Below are 23,236 nucleotides of genomic sequence, written 5' to 3' on the forward strand. Positions count from 1 at the left end.
TGATCTATTTCCTCTAGAAGTGAACAATCAGATATCCTTCGTTTAGATGTTTTGTTATTTATTCTAACTAAATTTAAAAAACCAAGTTTTAAACAAAATAATATTATTTACCTATCGTTATTAAATTGCTTTAATACGATAAAAGTACCTACATATAATATTAATTTATGACGTTTAAATTGACTGTATCAATTGACCATATTATTTAATCACTTTTATTATACTTTAAAGTTAAAAACTATATTTCACATGTTTAAAAGTTTATTTTGCTATTCCACCGTATGCAGAAAAATCGTGTAAGGTTTCGTCTCACCTCTCTCTACTCTGTTTTAATTATAGAATCAGAATTTGGTCTGTCCAGTCGTCCAACGTGTCGTATACCATTTATAAAAATAGTGCCACAAAGTTTGTAAGTGAGTGAGTGAGTGCGTGCGTGCGTGTGTGTGTGTGTTTGTGTGTGTGTGTGTGTGTGTAAAAGTGTGTGTGTGGGGGGTGTTCGTACGCATGTATAGTGTATACACGTCTTGAACAAATTGTATCGGCATAAACAACTGACAACTTTACTATATGTCTATGAAAACAAAAATCACTGTAAGACGTTCAGAACGATGGACATTTGCAGCTTATTTTAGAAATTTCTTCTGCTGATTCGTATCGAAGAAACGTAATTAGACTTGGCCACACTGCAAAAACCGTGTTAGTAAAACAAAATAAAACAAAAACGTACACACACTCTCAATCCACTTGACTCACCATTCATGTGCACTTCTTCGATGCAAACTTCTTCTTCCGGTACAATGTCCACCAAGTGCTTTGGATAATATTCATCCTTCACTTCTATTTGCACATCCGCCTCGACGCCTAACTTATCCAACCTCTCACGAGCTTTGGTTACAAACTCTGCATCAATATCGTTTAATGATTGCAGAGTACCTGATGACAACGGTCTACTGGCCTTTGTTATTCTAATAACTTTATTTTGAAGTCGATTTTCTCTTTCTTTCACTTTTTCCATGTACTCTGCGTACATGAGCTCCCTCGTGTGGTTGTCGGGAAACGACAGCGTGTCCATAAACGTAGGCATTGGTGACGGTCGATCGATGACTGATCGATTAAGTTGTTGCTCTTTTTGGATTACATCCAATAATCTAGATCGAGTTTCTCGATACTTGCGCAAAGACACTAGACATTCAGCATCAGACAATGGTTCGTCACTAGTACCGCACATTCGACACGCTTCGTCAAAAACTTCGGAACTATACGACTTCGAAAGCGACTGTGATTGAGATTTGTTATAACTTAAGATATCTACTGTGGGTGTTAAATCTTGACGTGGTGATAAATTTGGACTTTTTGTTCTATTAAGAAATTTTTTGTGCAGGTCAATAATTTCAGACGTTTTGGAAATAGTGGACGGAGCGTGACACGATTTCGATTGACTAGGCGATAAGCACAACGACTTTGATGATTCGCCATCAGACAGAGTGAAACTTACCCAATCAGTGTCAACGTCAGCATCGGAAGCTATTGAAACACATCTAGAAGTTGTTTGTGATGATTGTATTTCTTCGTAATCATCTGTATCGTCCTGAAGTAATCTAGCTATTTGTTTTAATTTATCGTGAATGGAAACTTTATTTTGTCTTCGTAGTTTGTGTTTATGGTCGTATGTTTTACATTGTTTTATTGTACTATCATCTGAAGACTCTTCTTCGTGTTCCATGTTCTCTTGATGATTATTAAAAACACTTTTTGGAGATTTATTATCTTTTTTCATACTTAGTTTACTTGAAAGTTTAGGTGAATCAGAATAATTAATATGTTGACTTTTTGTATTTAAAACATCCAAATTAATCACTTTTTTATCTTTACAATCAACTTCAATACAGTTTTTTTGAAAGTATATAGTCGTATCTTCACATGATTCTGTATCGAATAATGTATTAGTAATAAATTGATTTTTTCCACCATTATTACCATTTACAACTATACTACAATTATTTATTATTTTTTCGTGTTGTATTAGACTTTTGTTAACTTTTACATCTTTCAAAGTGTAATCGTCTTTATGTTTTTCATTAGTTAAATTATTTTTGTTTGAAAAACTACATATTTCCCTGTCAATACGTTTATTATTTTCTAAATTATGTAAATGTAATGTATTTTTTAACGGTTCAAGTGTTTCTAAATCAATTACATATTCATTTTCAGTAGTAACAATATCTGCAAACCTGAGAATCTCCGACTCTCTGACTAAAGACGGAGATTCTAGTCTTTCAAGTTGACATTCTGAAGCGTTAGTTTCATTTTCATTCACTTCTGAAATATTTTCTAACTCATTATTATATTTTTCGTCGACATCTGAACCCTGGTCTTCGGGTAATCTCTTGAAATTATTCTCGTTTCTAATTTTTTCGGAGCTTTCCCAAGTTTCTTTTTTTGGATCATCATCACTTGCACTTGTTTCCTCTCTAATAACATCTAAGTGGCAAAAGTCTGGAATAATTTGACAATATTCTGGTACCGAAGGTGTGATTTTTTCAACTCTAACTACTACTTGAATTGGTAAACCAGCTTGTTGACGTGTTTTTAAATCAGCTATTAAGAGCGCTTCATTATGTTTGATCCATTCTAATTCATCAAATCGTGAATCTGAATTTTCCGGTATTATTTGTATTTTTGGATTTTCCGTTATTTGTGTTATCTCTTGAGCCTCTTCAATTATTTTATTTGGTAAAGTCTTCGGATGTTGACCGTTTAATTTTTCGGGAGAGTCTGCGCGTTTCTTTTTCCTTCTACGCTTTCGTACTCTTTTACCTATAGGCAATATTATATGATCTATCTTTTTTTTTTTACTTTTATGTTGTGCTACGAGATTAATTTTATATTTGATGCTTAAAAGTTAATTACTATTTACTATATAACTATGTTATAAAATCGAAATAAAATTATGTTAATAGTGTTGTTTTAAAAATATTTAACTAGGTACATTTGAATAAAATTAAAAATACACTCCCACTATTGAAGTTACTTGCATTCAATTCTATTAGGTATTGTGTTAGTATATAATTATAATATAATAATATATGTATATTATTATATAATATATATAACATTTAATACAATTTTTTTTTACTCACTTTTTTTATTCGGCGTTTCTGTTTCCGTCGATTTTGGTCTAACACTTTTATCTGCACCTGCTTTAGTTTCTGCAACAATAATAGTCCAGAATTTATTTATATAGATGGCTATATTAGTGTAGATAAACGCAACAAAGTTTTAAAAAATATTCGTAATACATCTAACAAACAATATAGAACTTTATTTAACGGTTAGTGAGGTATGTTTGTTCAACAGTGTTCAGCATCATCGAATGACTATGGTAGATCCGCTGCGTGAGCACAGATTGGATAGGGCACACCCGCCGAATAGAGGAAGTAACATATAGCATCAAAAACCGGAGATGGGTTAACACACACGGACTCATTATTTACAAACTCACACACGTACAATAGTCATTAATTTATGTACGCATGTTTTTGTTGGTAACACATGCGCACAATGAAAAGGATGACAGACGAATAGACACAGGTCAACGGAACTGTGCATATGGGGTGGTTAATATATGTATACCTAATGTGTATATATATTTTATTGGATCAAATATCCCATTATTACAGCTGTATACTATTAATACAATGTAATGTTAGTTAAAGTTTAACAGTTAAACCATAAAATATTCTAAAACTTTTATAAGTAAGAGAAATATAGTGATTATAACCATGTACAAGATCTAACAATAATATGACTATTATATGATCTCATGTTTAATTTGTATAAAAAAAAAAACAAATTTTAAAATAATTTTAGGTACTAATTATTAAGGTTAGGTATAAGATAAGGTAAAGTTTGTTATCAGTACTCTTAATCATTCAATGGTCGAGTGACACTTATTTCGTTTTATGATTAAGTTACAAATATATAACATCGTACATAATTTTATTGTTTATTTTATAAACACAAAAAAAAATGTCTTAGAAAAAATTAAAAATAAATAGCTTTTTTTGTTTTAAGTTTAATAATGCAAAAATAGGTAGTTTAGATTTAAATAAAAACGAATTACATTACACATTTGCTTACCTACTTTATATTTAGAACTTGTATATTATTTACTATTGAGACTAATCGTCCAATTATGGGCAGGATGGGTGTAGTTCCTGTGGGTGGAGTGACGTGCAAAGCCTATTTTTGTATAGTCAAGCTCACGAATAAACATTATTATGAATTCTTTAATTAAAAGTACAAATTAAATTTAAATATGATTTGATGAAGGTTCTGTAGTATAAACTAATCAGCAATTAATGACATTTTTATAATTTACAAGATATAGGCGTATGAACTAAAAGAGCCTATGCTACATATTATAATATACTCTACTAAAATAATATAATATAATACAATATACATCCTATATTAATACTACAAAACATACTTTATTACATAAATGTTATTTAATTTATTTAAAAATAAATATGATAATTTATACAGATCACAGTAGTCCACTATTTCACTATTAAAACTAAAAACCGTTAGGCACCTAATATACCGTATTTTGTATTTTTACTCGATCGTTTAAAAAAATTAATAATAATCATTAAATAGATTGTTATAAATTGGCATTAATTATAATTTATAACCATATTATTAACAAGATTTTAAAACATTACTTTTTTAAATTTATTATTTTTATATAAACTTCAATATACGGGTTTACAAGACAAAAATATTCAACTATAGAAAATAATATATATTTTTTAATGAACATTCAGTGTAAGAGTCTTATAATAAATCTGTTGTAAAAAGTTTTAAATATTTTATTTAAACAAAATAAATAGTATTTAAAATTAAAAATGTATGCAACTATTAACGTTAGATATGAATTACTGTGTTTATTTCGACCACTATGTAAAATACTTCTAAATAATAAGTTTAAAAACAATTTGAAAAGATTTTGAGGTTAATTGTGAACGCTTATGGTAATTTTTTTATTTAGTTACATTTAAAATCTATTTCTTACCTATTTTCGCTCTTAGCTTATTAGGTCTATGGTATTTGTCTTTTAACCTAGATTTTGTACTTTTGTACTCGGGCATTGTAGTGTTATTTAAATTGACAGGACACAAAAAATAAAAATGATCAATACACCAATATCTAAATGTGAATCGCATGTTAACGTATATTATCAAAGAACACAAGACACTAAAGTAAACTGTTCACTTTCATCGATAAAGATTATCTGAAGGCATACGATGGTGCTTGAGAAATAGCACTCCGGTGGGGTGCAGTTACGGTCGACTGGACCGTCGATAATACACTAAAAGACTTGTCGAAAAATCGGCTACATTGATATTAGATGGCCGATTTTTTTTCTCAAGTACCGAATACTTTAAAGACACGTTTATGGCCTACATTTGTATACATAATATTATATGGGCCAGAAAACCAAAAAAAAAAAATATATTATATATTCTATACTATACTATATTGCCATTAAAAGAGAATATAAAATATATAATTTAATATAATTAAAATGAGTGATAATATTTTATAATAATTACAATAAATTGTTGGTATAATATTTATTAAATTCTATAATTAAATGAAGTTTTTCAATAAAAAAAAAAAGATTAATATTATAATATAAAAATAAATATATCTATTGTATGGAAGTCTTCATTATTACAATTATTATTAATTGCATTCATTATTTTAGTATTTGATTTATTTTGTACATAATTAAAACGTCGATACATCAAATATTATAAATTGAATGTACTATAATATAGTATATAATTTTAATTTAATTTAATATTTTGAATTGCATTATTTAATAGTTAGTTCAAATTTATAAACTATGCTCAATTAATAAAAAATAATTTAATAAAAATAATAAATATACATTTTTATTTTTGAAGTTGAGATACGTCATAATTTCCAGTGGTTTATTTTTAATTTAAATTTATTCATAGTAGAAAAAAATGTGAAGAAGTGGGTAAAGTTTTCTATTTTTAAAAGCTTATTAAAAAAATATGTGAACTAAATAGAATGAGATCACGTATAATCAAGTGAAATTGTGAAAGGGTATAGTTTTTTTAGTATTAGAGAAAAATCAATTAGTAAGATATTAGTTAGGCGTGTTAAATTGCAAATAATAATAACTTAGGAAAAAATCTTACCAGCTTCATGTTTTTGGTCGTTATTTTCGATACTGGATTTCGATTGCCTGTAAATAATAACAATTATCATTACAAACTACTACTTACTATATTTTTAGTATAGGTAACGTTGCTATTTCCTATATTATAAAGTATTTTATATCCTATAGACTATAAAAATAAAATATATTATATTACACAAAAATATAATTTGTACAATATTTAATTCAATGTCAAATACATTAATTGTTAGGTTTAAAATATGTCATGGGCTTTTTTAACACGCATATGTATATTATTTTAATGCGATAAAGAATGATGATATTTTATACATGAAAAAAGCCTATAGCGATGTGTACAAAAAAGTAATCACTGCACCGTATATCCTCGTTTCCAATCAGATTTTAACAAGGTACATACTATTATGCCGTGAATGTATTTATAAATTTAAAGTTATAACACATAACGACCAATTGATTGAAATATTTTTTATATATTCTTATTATGGAAAGCAAAGGCTGTTCTTACATTCAAGCTAAATAAAAATCATGTTTTTAATAGTAAAATATATTAAGCTTTGATCCGTTTGACCTAATTTCAATTTAAATAAATAAATAATAATAAAATAACTGCCATTACCGTAACATAGATAAAAATTAATTTTAAATATTAAGTATAAAAAAGTTGATTGCAAAATTGAATGAAATAATCTATAACTTAAAACGGAACAAGATATAAAAACAAAAAACGTTTTTATAAAGGTACTATTTTTTGATAGCTAGATAATTTATCAAATTTTTTACGATGAGTTATTCTGTTAATATGTTTCAGTTATTTATCATTTAAATTATTATAATATCAATTATATTTCCTAATAAAATTTTTTTGTGGTAATAAATATTAATAATATACATCAACATGTAAAATCATTGGTGCAAATAGTAAATATTTTGATGAATATTCGGAGAGGATCCCCCCCTTTGAAGCTATGACCATCGTTTAATATCCACGTCTTTTTTCAATATTATACTTTAGTCCACCAAAAAAATCAACAATCTGTGCCTTTGTCTTCAGCAGTAGTATTATAACTATTTTCATATGTTATAGGAAAATTAAATCTAGTCGATTCATTGTACTAATTTTACAATCATACTAAAACATTAAATGTATAGGTACTAAGAAAATAATTTATATCACTTGTAACTAAATTATGATTTTATTTTTATACATATATTTGTATTATGACGTGTCTAAAAATACATAAACATGAAGCACACCCTACAAATCAGTGGCATGTCTAATCAATAATATTCACTACTGGGGTGCCTGGATTCGACTAACATTTAGTAATAAAAAAAATAGCAGGTACAAAAAACAAAAATATCAGTAAGGCCTTCCTTACTATTTAACCTTTTTTTTATTTGAGCCACAAGTAAAAATAAATAGAAGGGAAAATTAAAAATTCATTTATATATCGTGTATAACATTTGATAATTTATTAAAAAAATATTAAATATTAATTTTAAATTAGTGTGCATTTTAATATTGATATATTTTTTCACCATTTTTAAGTTTGTAGTTGCTACATTATACTACTCTTTACAAGTCGTCAAAATTCTATTTTGTCATTCTTTGCATATTTCATCGTTGAAAGTGAAGTTTCACATAGATATTATGTTGATGTGAACATTGTTAGTAAAAAATGGGCACATTTTTATATTGTCTTGTATTTTACGTACAATTCACACATTGATTATTTTATTATAACTTATACTTATAATATTAGTTTTAAAATTTATATTGTTTTATTAATTTGATGAGTTTTATTTGCCACATAAAAACAATTGGCGGCCCGCAGGTTGAGTTTCGCTATTCTACGGTGTCATGTGTGTAACAGTCATGGAGTAACGTTAAAGCCAAAGGAAGAACCTTAAGGTATAAATATATTTATCTTAAATATGCTTATATAATATACCTACTGTTTACATAATTACATAATGAATGTTTATTTGTATTTTAACCTGTATACACCTTATTAGTTATTTCTTAGTTACATAAACATAACATGTATATCACATAAGTTGTGATATATATTTGTTATTTCGTCTTCACTTGCTCCTAAATTTAATTTGAAAAATGCTGTTTAATTAACGGGTTATTTATAACCCGTAAAAAATATATAATATATTATAGAAATAACAGTATAACATAGAATATATTATATACATTATACGAGTATACGAGTATATAAGTACAAATTAGTTACCTATTCATAAAATATCTATTTTAACATAGTCAAACATAAATTATTATTAAAAATATAAAATGCATAGGTATAGTGAGTTGTATAATATCAACAATTCATATATAACAATATTATAGGTATCCAAAACAATCCCAAGACACATTACTCATTCCATAAAAAATCTAGCAGATCCAGCATGTGACCACAGTCCAGTTCTTCTTAATCTGAATTGTGAGATTTACCACAATCCTCCCCGTCCTTCCTTAGCGAAAGGACCAGTCAATTGGAGTTCCTTTTCAAAAAATCTAGAAAATGACACTAATCTTAAAATCTCACTTAAATCAAACGACCAAATCGACGAAGCAGCGCAAAACCTAACCACCTCAATCCAAACCGCCGTTTTCAAAGCATCGTATGTCACAAATACACCTGACATTTCAAAACATAATATCCTTACTCCCCAAATCCAAAAATTAATAGTAAAAAAAAGAAGGGTCCGCTCGTTGTGGCAAAGATCCAACCTGCCTTCTGACAAACGACTATTAAATAATCTATCAAATTTAATCAAAAAACTCATAATAAAACATAAATCCAACTTTTTCCAAGAAAAATTTCAATCACTTAACTCTAATGACGGTTCTCTATGGAGAACTACCAAAAATATTCTCAAAATCAAAGAACAAGCTACACCGCTCAATGGTCCAAATGGAGAGCTAGCGATCTCTGACAAAGATAAAGCTGAACTTTTTGGAACCCATCTTTCAAATATATTTATGCCACATCCTAATGTTAATCCTGAATCTACTCACCTCGACAATATTGCCAGATTTATTGATAGTCCTTTACCAATGTCTCTCCCAGCAAAACACACATCCCCAAATGAAATCAAACACTTAATTAGCAAACTAAAGCCAAAGAAGTCACCCGGATACGACTTAATTACAAACAAAATATTACAACACTTACCCAATAAAACTTTATTACTTCTCACATTTATTTATAACTCCATGTTAAGACTCTCTCACTTCCCTCCAATCTGGAAATTTTCTATAGTAATACTTATACATAAACCTGGTAAACCCAAACACCTACCGTCATCCTATAGACCTATAAGTCTACTACCAGTTTTAGCTAAACTATTCGAGAAAATTATCATCAAAAGAATTAGACCACTCATTCATTCAAACAATATAATACCCCACACACAATTTGGCTTCAGGACATCTCACTCGACAATACATCAAATACACAGAATTACTGATAAAATTCAAACTTCATTCGAAAATAAAGAGTACTGCCCAGGAGTTTTTCTAGATGTGGCCCAAGCCTTTGATAGGGTTTGGCACGTCGGCCTCCTATACAAGTTAAAATTATTCCTCCCAGCTCCCTACTATCTAATAATCCAATCCTACCTCTATGATCGTACATTTGCAGTTCGGCAGGGCGACTCAATATCCTCCTACTTTCCAATCTCTGCCGGTGTTCCACAAGGAAGTGACTTATCACCCGATTTATTTAACATATATACATCAGATATTCCAAAAACAGCAAACACAACCATAGCAACTTATGCAGATGATACAGCTATACTCTCCTCCAATCCAGACCCTATTTTATCCTCAAACTATCTCCAAAATCACCTCAATTTAATAAACACCTGGGCAACCAAGTGGAAAATCCTAATAAATCCCGATAAATCTTTCCAAGTGCCATTTACACTGCGCAAACACAACCTACCCTCGCTCCAACTTCAAGGAGTCGAGATTCCTTCATCAAATCAGGTAAAATACTTAGGCATTTTACTAGACAAAAGATTGACATGGGGACCTCATCTTAAGTCCAAACGTAAAATTCTTAACTACCGCCTTCATCTACTCAGGCCGATTCTTAAATCCAAACTATCGATACACACAAAGTCCACATTGTACAAGTCTCTACTCAGGCCCATTTGGGCGTATGGTATGCAAATCTGGGGATGTGCCAAACCCTCCCAAGTCCGCACTATCCAAGCCTCCCAGTCCATCACTCTCCGGCTAATAGCCTCGGCCCCATGGTATGTAACAAATGAAACCCTACACAATGACTTAAGAATTCCAACAGTTGACCAACTAGCTAAATCATACTACAAAAGGTTTCACTCCAAACTACAACACCATCCCAATCCTTTAGTCACTCACCTTGCATCACGTACTCTTCCTGACAACCCACCACGCCGACTTAAAAGAAATTGGTGCCGCGACCTACTAAATTAATGAATTAAATTAATGAACAAAAAAAAAATAAATTACTAGAGGGTACCATCGCTGGATGATTTCCCTCATCATGTGCCTCAAGTGTATTTTTATTATTTTATGTATATAGTGTTATATCATTTATCCATTTTACTTATTGTGTCATATTGTATACAGATTGTAAATTTTCTAAAATAAAAAAAAAAAAAAAAAAAAAAAAAAAAAAAAAAGGTATCCAAAGATTATAATGAACCAGTATCTGTATTAAAGCTAATAATAATTTGAATTATTTGTTATTAGATAGTTGAAAACTCAATTCATTAAGTATATAAACAATTTTAAAATGATTTAATACAATATAATATGTAATTAATCATAATTTACTGTACAATCACAAAAGTCAAAAATACTTTTATGTTATACATGCGTAATTTAATAAATATTACAAAAACCAATAGTCGATAAATGTTAAATAAAGAGTAGTAAATGTTTATTAGTAGTATATGTGCTGTAGAACAACTATAGTAAATAATAAGTAAAATAAATTTTTTTTTTTGCCTATAATATGTAAATTTCAGTTGATTTCAAAATTAAGTGTCATGTGTAGCGTCAAAAAGGCGTGTCTTACCGAAGCATCGGGAATTATCATGATTATTATAGTGATTTTATTGTAATGTACAGGATGGGTGTGGGGGTTAACAGTCCAGAACATATACAAGTATACTTGGTCGCCACCCAAAATATATTTATTTTTTTTAATTTAACCTGTTAAATTATTGTTGCAAAATAATTCAGCTATTGACATATTACATAATAAAAAATTAGATTAAAATAAACGTAATGCATGATTTTTACTCAAAAGTCTAAAATACTAGTTATTTATTTATATTATTTATTCTAATATTGAACATTCACACTAGTACCAATATTAAAAACCAACTCTCAAAACATAATACTTTAAAAAAAAAAATGTTTAAACGTATATTTATAGGTAAGTAGTTCTACTGTTTAGTTAAAATCTATGTTTTAAATTCAAAACATTGTACTTAAATGTTTAAAATGTTTTTAGCAATGATAAAAGCGTGTATAAAGGGTGAGTTATATTATAACATAATGAACCACGTTAAAAAAAAATATAACTGGACAGTTTTTTAAATATTAAAAGATAATAGTTAAAAACTTAATTGTTTTGGAAAAAATAAAAATATTTAATAGACGGTTTTATTAAATACGATAAAAATAGTTACATCTTACATGACGTGTAATATCTTGATTCTCGATAACTATGTTTAAAAGTAAAATGTATTGTATTATTGTATTTTTCAGGCGCAAAATGTTTTTTTTTTGTATATTATGTCAACAATTCTAAAACAAATCTCCCATCTTCTAATAATAATGATATATAAAACAGTAAAACAATAAATAAAAATTTCACAATTTTAAGCTATTCTTAACAAATAATAATAATTTGATGGGGAAGTATAATTTGTATTTAGTGAGGTACCTATATTTTATTTATTTTATTTTCATGTTAAAATTGTATTACTTATTTATTTATTTTTTCTGATAAATGATAATAATTTAGGCTATATAATATAGCTATAAATTATGTCTTGCAGCTTAATTTATAAAAGCAATGTAACTTAAACTTATAATTTTTAACAAAAGTTATATCTTATATATTACAGCACTTATTATAGCAGTCTAATAGAAGGAGTTAAGGAAAATTATCAACAAGTAAGGAATGATGGGAAAAAAACACGAGAACTTTTGATATTTTAACAATGTTGAAAAGATGATGCATTCTATACTATGGTATGATAAAAAAAACAATATTTCATAGAAAATAAACGTGGCAGAGTAACTTTGCAATCATTATTTAAGCAGAAATAGAAACTGGTTCAACTATTTATAGTGATGAATAGATATCCTACGCCTATTTAAACGGACACTAGTTACTAGGCCACGGATATATGCACCAGACAGTGAATCACCAATAAAACTACACACATATATATTATAAATAAATAAAAAATCAAAGTTTTGTGGCATTAATAATATTATTATGTAAAATTGAACTAATGATAGTGTTTCTACTTTGCAGCTCTTTCTGAGCAATGGATACTAATCAGTAATTAGCTTCAAGAAGAATGATGGTGTTACTTATATCCTTATACGATCTTTGAAAAATAGCTTTGAGACCTTTATTTGACATTTTTATAATAAGGTAGCTTACATTTTGATCAGTGGCGTCCCTAGACCCTTTTATAAGGGGGGGGGGGTAAACTTTATAATATAATAATTTGTATAAACAGGTTGATTCTATTATCATTAAACACTCATTATTTCAAAAAGTGCTGATTTTTTTCAATTTTTTTTTTTCAAAATGTTTAATTTCATGCTTTTCTAAAACCATATAATATTTTTATTTTTTTCAACCTTATATTTAATAGTAAAATCACTATCAACTTTTAATTTTCAAATGGCAACCTATATTTAAAATGTATATACAATAAAATGTTCAATATATTATTTTTTATTTAACCGTTAGTGAGTTATAGCTGCTCAAATGTGGGTGGTTTGAGGTTTTTAGGTGTTTGTCCTACAGGTTATTACGGCTGTAAGATGTTGGTAACTACAAGTACAAAGTTCATCACTGCGTCGATAGTCGATAACGAGTTTATTATATATGACTTTATGAGATATGAAAAAAAGTATTATAAAAACCGAAAACCACCCAACATTGAAAAGCTATATCTCGCTAAAAAATTAACGAAAAGTAATAATTTAAACGTTAAAATAACCCTATTAATTTAATACATTATATAGGTTGCTGTTTGAAAATTATAAGTTTATAGCGGTTTTTGCTATTAAATAAAAAAGTGAAAAAAATAAAAGTTTCATACAATTTGAGAAAAACGTAAAACAAAAAATTTTGAAAAAGTCAATACTTAACGAAATAATAAGTGTTTAGTGATAAAAAATCACTCTGTATACATATAAACACACAAATTATTAGGTAGGTGATATAAATTACGAAAATTTGAATGAAAATAAGGCTATGGGAAAGGCGATTGTTCCATTCGCCTCCCTCACTGAGGACCCTCTGATTTTTATGGTACCTAACATATTGAACTACAAACCAAAACTACTTATTTCAATTGTATATTATACTAACCGATAAACGCCTAAAGTTAACTTATCTCCGGAATTTCTAATTAATGCTTGGGCTTCATTAGATGTGAGATGATCAACAGACGCAGAATTTATTGATTCGATTAAAAACCCTTCTCGTACACCAGATTTTGCCGCTTTCCCTGCATTATTAACCTGAAAAATAACAATTAAAACTATTTAACCATACCTTTTTTATGCACAAAATTAAATAATTACAAATTGATAATTGTATTATATTATCTTTGAATGCATACAATTTACATAATGTAGTATAGTTAAAATAATTGACTATGTTGCATGTTAAATATCATGTTAACATTTTAATTATATTATACTTTTAGTTATTCTCACAGATTATATTTACATTAATATTAACTAATCTGTAACATGGCTAATTAAACCAATAAATGATCTAGTATAAATAATTAAAATTTTTAAAATATTTAGACTGTCGTATATTAATGTAAATGTTATAATTATGTACCCTATGGGTTATTCGGATACTGGGTAAAAAAAGTTATTGAGTATAATATTTATTATAGAATTTATAATTTAGAAATGAATAAATAAAATTCAAGTTACGAAATTATTATTTAACTTGTTCCTTTTTGTTTCGAAATTTGAGCATCACGTGTGTATTTTCTGTCTTCAGCAAACACACAATAGTAAGCCGTTATTCAATTTACTAACGTTATACAATAAATAATAATACAACAATGAAAAAAAAAATACAGTTAATTCTAAATACGTATAATGTGATCAATTTTTTATAACTGTAGTGGAAGACAGAACGGAACTGAAAGTATGTAGCTATTATAGTATAAGCTGTCATATAATGATTGTATATCATAATCAATGTTATGACATTTGACAGATCTCGGAAAACGCCCCCATTTCTACAACCTTCAAAGAATAATTGAATCTATACATTTTTAAATTCATAAAATCCTTATAACAAACTATTTTTTTTTTATAGGTTTAAATTCTATGTTAAAAATATAAGTATTGGTTATACGTTGGCAGAACCGCAGGAATGAATGTTTATTTTAATAACTATGTCTATGTGTAAAAGTGTAACAGTTAAAATAATAAATTAACAAATTTAAACTCGTTATTATAACTAATTACTCGTTTAAACAATTATAGCTTTATAGTTTTTTTTGCCATTCATTAATAAATAACAAAGACCGTATAGTGTAACTCTAGTATTTAAATGATAGTGTAACATACGCATACAGTATACGGCAAAAGTATCAACTAACAACTATTTCAACCTTTTCTTTCGTTTTAGTTACTAATATGTAAGAAATAAAAATAATTGATGCCAATCTATGATTTAAAAAAAAAACAATTCTAAACCACTCTAAGAAGTCATACGTATCTAATACCTACAATTATAATATGTAATAAATATAATAATATATTATAATACAATAAAATAACGTTTTAAATAAAAGAATATATTTAGTTTAAACAGTTAATGTCCAAATTAGCAAAATCTTTAAATTAGTTTTTGTTAAGTTCATAATTTTCTTATTCAACATTTTTTTTATTTATAATTCAATTGTACCAACTTATTACGTTATTATAAGTGATTAATATAAGAGTTCTTTTTATATTTTATTTATCTTAAAGAGTAAAGACAATCCTGACAATCTATTAAAAATAATGAAATACATAATATATAGTATATACTTTTAAGATTAAAATTAAAATTAAAATATAATACATTATAACTAAATTGCAATTTGTATACGTCACTAAATATTGCACGTTTGAATTACGTACGCTACAGATAATTTTCAACGAATTACATTTAAATTCAAATATACAATACCTTAACATATTCCTTTACGAATGTAAAATGAATAATTACGTAAGCACTGGTATAAATGGAAATTTAATTGAAGTATAATTAATACTTTAAGTCTAAAAGCATTTGCTGAGAAAGAATTATGACTATTTTGAGAAGACAAAAAAAGGCATAAATTTCGATCAGAGTTTAGGTCATTTAAGAGAAGCAATAGTATACAATTCCATCCAGTGTATTTTTCTGTAATTTTAATACCTATAAGTAACATTGTTTATTTGTACAAAATCATTAGTATTCAAAAGTTTTTTATAAGAAAAGGCATCAGCTATAACCAGGCGTGGATTTAGAAATGAAATAAGAGGAGGGGGGCTAGATGAAAAAAATTACTTTAAGTACATAAAAGCAAAGGCATCAAGTTTAAATTTGAATATTGAATACATTTTGCATATTAAACTCAAGTAATGATAACACATTATTATAATATAGTGCCAAAGATATATAAATATACAAGGTGTAACAGATAGACATGACCAAAAAAAAAAAAAAATTATGCTAATTAAACGTATGACAAAAATTATTAATATTATATGATGAGTAAATAATTTAAGAAATATTTTCCTGTCAGAAAATTCTCAAAAATCATATTTTTAAAAAAGTTATCACGTTCCAAATTAATTTAATCAAAAAATATTGATAGGTATTTTAAAAAAATTCTAAAAAATAAACTACTTGACTTAGATCTTTAGAATCTTTTTACCATCAAAATTGTTCTTACAATCAGATTCACAAATTGGTTATTTTAAATTTATCCAAAAAAATTGTAATTAATTTTTTTTTATTATTTTTAGTACTAAAAAATAAACATAATAAAATAAAATAAATTATACATGTAGCATTAAGGAAACCTTAATGATAAATAAAAAAAAATTGAAAATATTAATTAGAACAAAAGTAATACTAAAAGTCAGTTCTATCTGTTACACTCTGTAAATTATGTTTTATGTTTATATTTTATACTTACGTATTTTTATTTATCTGTGCATAGTACATAACGATTTCCAACGAAATTTACAGTATCTATAGCAAAAATCAACCAAACATGTTCTATGCAATAAGATGTAGTTACTGCTTTATTCGTTGCACGTGTCGATTTGTACGTCTTTCTTACGTCTAATATTTGAAATATTTTAAGTAGGAACCTAAGGGCTAGGGGAGTTAGTCCCAATAGCCCCCCTTGTATCCGCGCCTAGCTACAACTAAGATTGAAACCTTAGGTCAAAAATCTCACAAAATACCAATATGTAATTATTCATTACACGTATTCAATAACATGTATAATAGATATTTCTAACTAATAGCGTATAGTTATGGGGATACCTAAACATTTTTCAAAGGATGAAAGTATTATTTCTCCTCAGATATACCAACAGAATAAATATTTAAGCCTTATTATATATCAAAAAAATGCAATTTAACCTATCCTAATCTAACTATACATTTGTAAGATAAAAATATTTTTTCTCAAATTATTGCGCAAAGCACATATTTTGTTCTGTTGTATTATATGTAGTTTATTGTTAAAATAATATCAACGTTATTATCGCAATATTAGTATTTCGTGAATTAAAACTACAGAATCATGATCATATTATATTTTTCTTAATCAAATTATACCTACCTTTTTTTTTTTTAATAAACTCTTACATACTTAATATTATTTAACGAGAGTACCTCGATTTGTTTTTAAGCCATGAAATTAATTTTAAGATTGGAAAAATACAAACAAACTATTTTTTTACGGTTTCGACTTTGACAATTCCGCTAACTTTTACCCAGTTCCTCTGTATAAAGTTGTATAAGAATAACAATACCTTATTTTTATTTTGAGTCGCTAAAATGTTAGCCAGTAACATGTCTCTGAACCTTCTAGCTGAATAATGGAAATGCACGTGTGCATCGGATACCGTTTCGACAAGCATTTAAAATATGTTTAATAATAATCAAAAATATATAAGTATTATATTATATACACAATCACGCCACTATATAAAAATGCACTGAGCATATATTAATCATATCGAAACGCGATACAATAATGATAATAAGTCTTTATCTAACGGATGAAGAAAAATTATAAAAAGAGTAGGCTTAGATCGATCATATTATTATAAGGATATTATAATGACAATATTATTATTATTATATTTTAACAATCGAGTAAAATCGGAAAAGTCAAAAAACACTACAGCTGCTTCGTAGGTATATACAGCGGTAATCGTGAAGTAGTACTGATGATGTTTAGATAATAAATATTTTGCGTCGGACAGAATATTCTTATTATCATCTATGGTGGGCCGAGCGTAAAATGGCAGAAGGAATAGGAAGGAAGGAAGAATAAAAAAAAAAACCAATGATAGCAATGGTCGCAGCATCTTAGCAGCGGTATGTAACTACGGCGGCGGTATAAGAATGGATTATTTGGGCAAATGAACCGTAATGGAATGCGACCGGCAGGCCTTGAACACCATATAATAATAATAATATAATATAATCATATATTAAGTGTAGAGGGACTAGACTGTGACCAGTATCAGGTATACTATCCGCGGAGGCATAGACGAAGACATTACTGAGAATTGTTTTCAGTTTTCAGTTTTTTTTTCGATGCAAATAATTATTAACTATCGCGTGAGATGTGATCGGAATGTCAATAATATGTGGGACGTTGTATAAAGCACATACCAATAATATCTAAGATATCATTATATTATTTACAAAATAACATACGATAAGTATAATTTTAATTTACCGTATTGCACACGTGCAGCACACCAGAACTGCAGCCCTACACTCCATTAGTATGTAATAGACGATATTATAAAAACTACGTGTATGCGTATACAATCCTTTGTCGACCGATATCGCAGTGAAAGCCATAGATACATATATTATAGTCATGCACTCATACAACACGCCAACGCTGCAGGATGTTCAGCAATATTATAATATTAAGCCGATGGTATAATTAGAGACTTAGAATTAAATTAAACGGTTTAATTTTCACATTAACTGCACTTTTTACTTTTTAGTTATTTTCAACTTCATATGGTAATGGTTAAATGTATATGTTTTTATGGTTGTATATAGAACGTAAGTTTTTTAAGATCCATAAAAATAGTAAATCTTTAAACGAGCCCATTAAAGTAATAAAGTATCCTTGATTTAATAAGCGCTATTCGTCAGTATTGTTTTTATTGTTTAATTGAATAAGAATGATAACTATTTTATTTATATAAATAAATCTATATATAAATCTAAAACAATCAAAAAATCTTTACGAATCCCTTTAAAAACTGTAATGAATGATCAGTAAACAAAATAAAATAAATATGTATGTAAAGCTGTGGCATAACAAGTGTAACTTAGCGAAAATACAAACTCGTAAATTATAAAATTTATATTTGTAACAATAATATTAACAAACACAATATGCAACAAACAAAATAATAAAAATAATCATCGTAATATTTTATGTTTGACTTACGTTTTTGAAGTTTATAAGTTCATTGATATGCATAGTGTAAGTCATTTTTCTGGCTTTTTTATTATTAAATATGAGTAATGAATGGTACTAAAACTTTATATTAATTTTAAAAAGTATTCATTAATAATTTTTTCATGCCTCAATCTTCAGTAACTTATAACACCATCATATTCTTAATCTGCAAATTAAACTCGTTAAAATTTTGTTTATGAAAAAATGTTCCTACTAAATTAATTAAATAATCTATTATTATTTAATAGGAAATTCAGCAAAAAAATTAGAAAATAAAATAATTAATGTAAACTAAACACTTAGTTTGGTTTTCATTCTATTATTTTTATACTCAGTGATAGTTGTATAAATAATATTGTAATATATTCTTGGTAATTTTAGTGGTTTTAGTTATAAGTGTTATAACATTACTAATAGATTTAAAGACGTTAAATATCACACTTCCAATACAATTTATAAGAATAAAAATTTTAAAATAAATTACGTACGTAATTTTTATATTAATGCACATACTACAGAATTCTATGGACTAACCATATTATTCTGCAATCTTACGTGACGTACATAATTTTCTCGCACAAATCTATTTTTAGCATGTTAAAATATGAAGACCTTCGCTTTGAATATAGTTAGAAAAATATATATTCAATAGATTCGTAAATAAACCAGTATATTTACTATTTTATTATGAAAGATTTACTATCATAGTGTAATATAGATATTATATATGTTTTTTTATATCAAATTGCGTGATTTGTAAATACTAAATCGTCACTAATCATTATTTTCTTAGATATCTATTATTATTTTTTTGTAAATTAACTTAATCAAGAATTTTTGATACACGTATATATAAAATATTATATAACATTACAGGACTCTTACCCTTTTATTTTTGAACAATACAATTAGATTAGATCAAAATTAAATTTTTGGAATTTTTAAATGTTCATAAAAGATTGTATTTTTCAAATGTTTGAGATATTTTCTACTTATTACTTAAGGAAGTACCCTACAAACTTTTATTGTTTAAAAGAAAATCCCCAATTTCTACTGTTAATTGTTTAGTAGGTAACTTAAACTTGTGTGTATCAAAATCAAAATTTCAACTGATATTTTTAAGTTATTTAATTTTGTGTAATAAAGATAAAAGGTCTATGGAGATGAATTTTAAAATTTTAGCATTAATACTATTAAATATACATTTATAATTTGTAAAAAGGTTCCAAGTAAAATAAATAATAAATATCAAATAATGCATATAATTAACATTTGTATAAATAATTTTTAAGAACTTTTAGCTATCATATAAGTACATGTTAATAACTGAAAAACTGCTTGTTCAAATTTTGTATTAGGTACATCAACTTGTTAGAAAAATTATCCATTAAATTAGTTTTAGTAGAAAAAAGGAGGAGTCATCATTTGAAAAACAGAAGTTTGTATTATAACAGGACACTCCTTAAGTAGCTTAAACAATCTCAATAATTTGAAAATATGGTCTTGAAGTATATTTAATAATTATTAAAGGAAAAAATGACATGCTTATCATTGTGAATCATTCTGTATTTCTGTACTTAGTCTTTACACAAAATGTGTATTTACATAAATGTTTTACATGAATATCTGTACATTTTCCTTTACAACAGAAATAACAGTACTTATATACACTATCATTCGTACAACTATTATACACTGATGTAACCAGTTCATCATAGCTGTTAAGGTGGATAAAAAATAATAATAATCGTATTATACATTTATACGGTTGATTAAAATACAGCTAGGATTTGACTGCATGGTTTTGAGAATTGTATCACGGTTTCAAATATGCAAGATTACTTTTTATCAATTTCAATACAGCAATACCATCATATTATTGTTCATTGATATTATACAATTATGTTAACTCTTATTTTAAGAATTAAATACAATTTCTTATAACATAAAACTTGGAACTGATAATTTTATTTCTGGGTATAACTGATGTTACTGTTGCCAATAATAGCATAAAAATAATAAATATACACACAAAGATAATTATAATACGAAAAATATAAATACTAATATGTCCTTGATATCTGATATAATATTATAATTTTCTTCATAAATATAATTAAACCTAATATAACAACTACCACAATATAGCGTGTGAGAGAAGCACAATAAATACAGTGCTAAATTCTATATACAATGTACTTACCTTGCAATATAGATGAAAATTAAGGTTATTGGTTAAATTTTTTCTCATTATCATTAATATATAATAATAAGTAATGACTGTAGGTTACGGAAGTTGATGTTTTAAACAACTTAAATTAATGATAAAAATAAAATGAAAATGTAGTCTATACATTTTTAAAAAAAAATGCCATCGTAAAAATTTAAGTCATAAAAATATAATGATGACAAATATATTTTTTTTAATTAATTCAATTTTATAGACCAAACGCTTATATTAAATATTAAAATACTAATATGTTCTATTTAAAGTGTTAATTTATATTTATTTGTTATGTTTAAAAAATTCAAATGATTATTTTTAAAATCCAATTTAAATTGTAATAGTAAGTATATTTTATTATAAAATTCAAAATGATTCATCAGCGACAAAAATTCATGATTTTTCATTAAAGTTTAAATTTAGTAGAAATTGATTAAAAATTAAATCAAATTACAAATAAATACCATTATTTAATGATCGGAAAATGCAAAAAAAAATTATTGAGATTTATATGCTACATATTTTTAGGTAGGAAAGCATCATTAGAGACATTTTAAATTAAAAGTTAAGAGCTTCCTAATTTAATAATAATATAGATCAACTCATAATGTACAAATATTTTCAACTAATATTTAATATATTCAATAAAATATTTTTTTAAGCAGTATATTTTAATTAATTTTATAATATGCTGCCTTCATATTATGTATTAAAAAAAATATTATGGAATATGAAATTATAAATGTACATATATTATTATTCAAAAATGTTTTTACTTTCTTGATTTTTAATCAAGTAAGTATGGTAATTGAAATGAAAAAAGTCTGAATTTTTAAAACTTCAAGAATTTGTGTTAAATAGGAAAATTATAAAAATGTAACTCAGTTGTATTGAGCAGGTGGATAATTAAGCTAGCTTTAACATAAAATATTAATGAGAGAGATCTGATATTACACCCAAGCGGTATAACGATTTGAATCCACAAAAACGTCGTCGTGAACAGTCCCAAAATTTCTATTTTTTTTAACTTTTCTCCAAAACTATTATAGCTATAAAAAGTTGGTTGAGAGCTCATTAAAAAGGGATTATCAAGTAGATATTAAATGAAATGTGAGATTAAAAATTTTCAAAAAAAATTATTTAATTTTTCACAGTTAAAAAAAATAGTTATTTTTTGCTAGATTTTCATTTAGCGTGGTAGATTACCGAAACTGGTGAATGGATTTTGTTATTTGGGGTCTTGTTAGATTCAAATTGGCTAGGAGAAGTGTATTGAAAATAAGATTTTCAAAACTTTATCTTCAATCGTTAACTCACTATAAAACTATAGAAAGCTGAAAATATAAAAAAACGCCCAATAAAACGTGTTTTAATTTTTTTTTGAAGCTCTGTAGTGAATTAACTATTTAAGATAAAGTTTTTAAAATCTTATCTTCAATACACTTCTCCTAGCCAATGTGAATCTAACAAGACCCCAAACAACAAAATCCGCTCTCCGGTTTCGGAGATTTATCTCACTAAATGAAAACGAAAATAAAATACATTATACATACAATATACATATTGCATACTTACAATTAATAAATTTCTAAAAATTTATATGTCGATCTCTGACTTTGCAAGCGTTTTTTTAAGGACATTCAATTATGTAAAGAAAAATATTATTAAAAACGTTAGTACTTTCAATATTATTGAACGTTTTGCGCTTAAATAATCACCCTTCATATACTTATTATTCATATTATACCTATATTATTATTGAGTATAATATACTT

General features: G+C 26.5%; 1 protein-coding gene across 1 annotated transcript in view; it reads right to left on the reverse strand.

Moving 5' to 3' along the window:
• The window catches only part of LOC132929924 (uncharacterized), a 41,728-nt gene extending 23,981 nt beyond the window's left edge, over positions 1 to 17,747 (reverse strand). The window contains 5 exon segments of the mRNA XM_060995565.1: positions 754 to 2,817; positions 3,141 to 3,209; positions 6,237 to 6,283; positions 13,870 to 14,021; positions 17,553 to 17,747. Of these exon segments, the coding sequence (XP_060851548.1) occupies positions 754 to 2,817; positions 3,141 to 3,209; positions 6,237 to 6,283; positions 13,870 to 14,021; positions 17,553 to 17,660 (2,440 nt within the window). The 5' untranslated portion in view covers positions 17,661 to 17,747.
• Between the last annotated feature and the right edge of the window lie 5,489 nt (positions 17,748 to 23,236).

The sequence above is a fragment of the Rhopalosiphum padi genome, chromosome 4 (genome assembly GCF_020882245.1).
Source record: "Rhopalosiphum padi isolate XX-2018 chromosome 4, ASM2088224v1, whole genome shotgun sequence".
Taxonomy (NCBI): domain Eukaryota; kingdom Metazoa; phylum Arthropoda; class Insecta; order Hemiptera; family Aphididae; genus Rhopalosiphum; species Rhopalosiphum padi.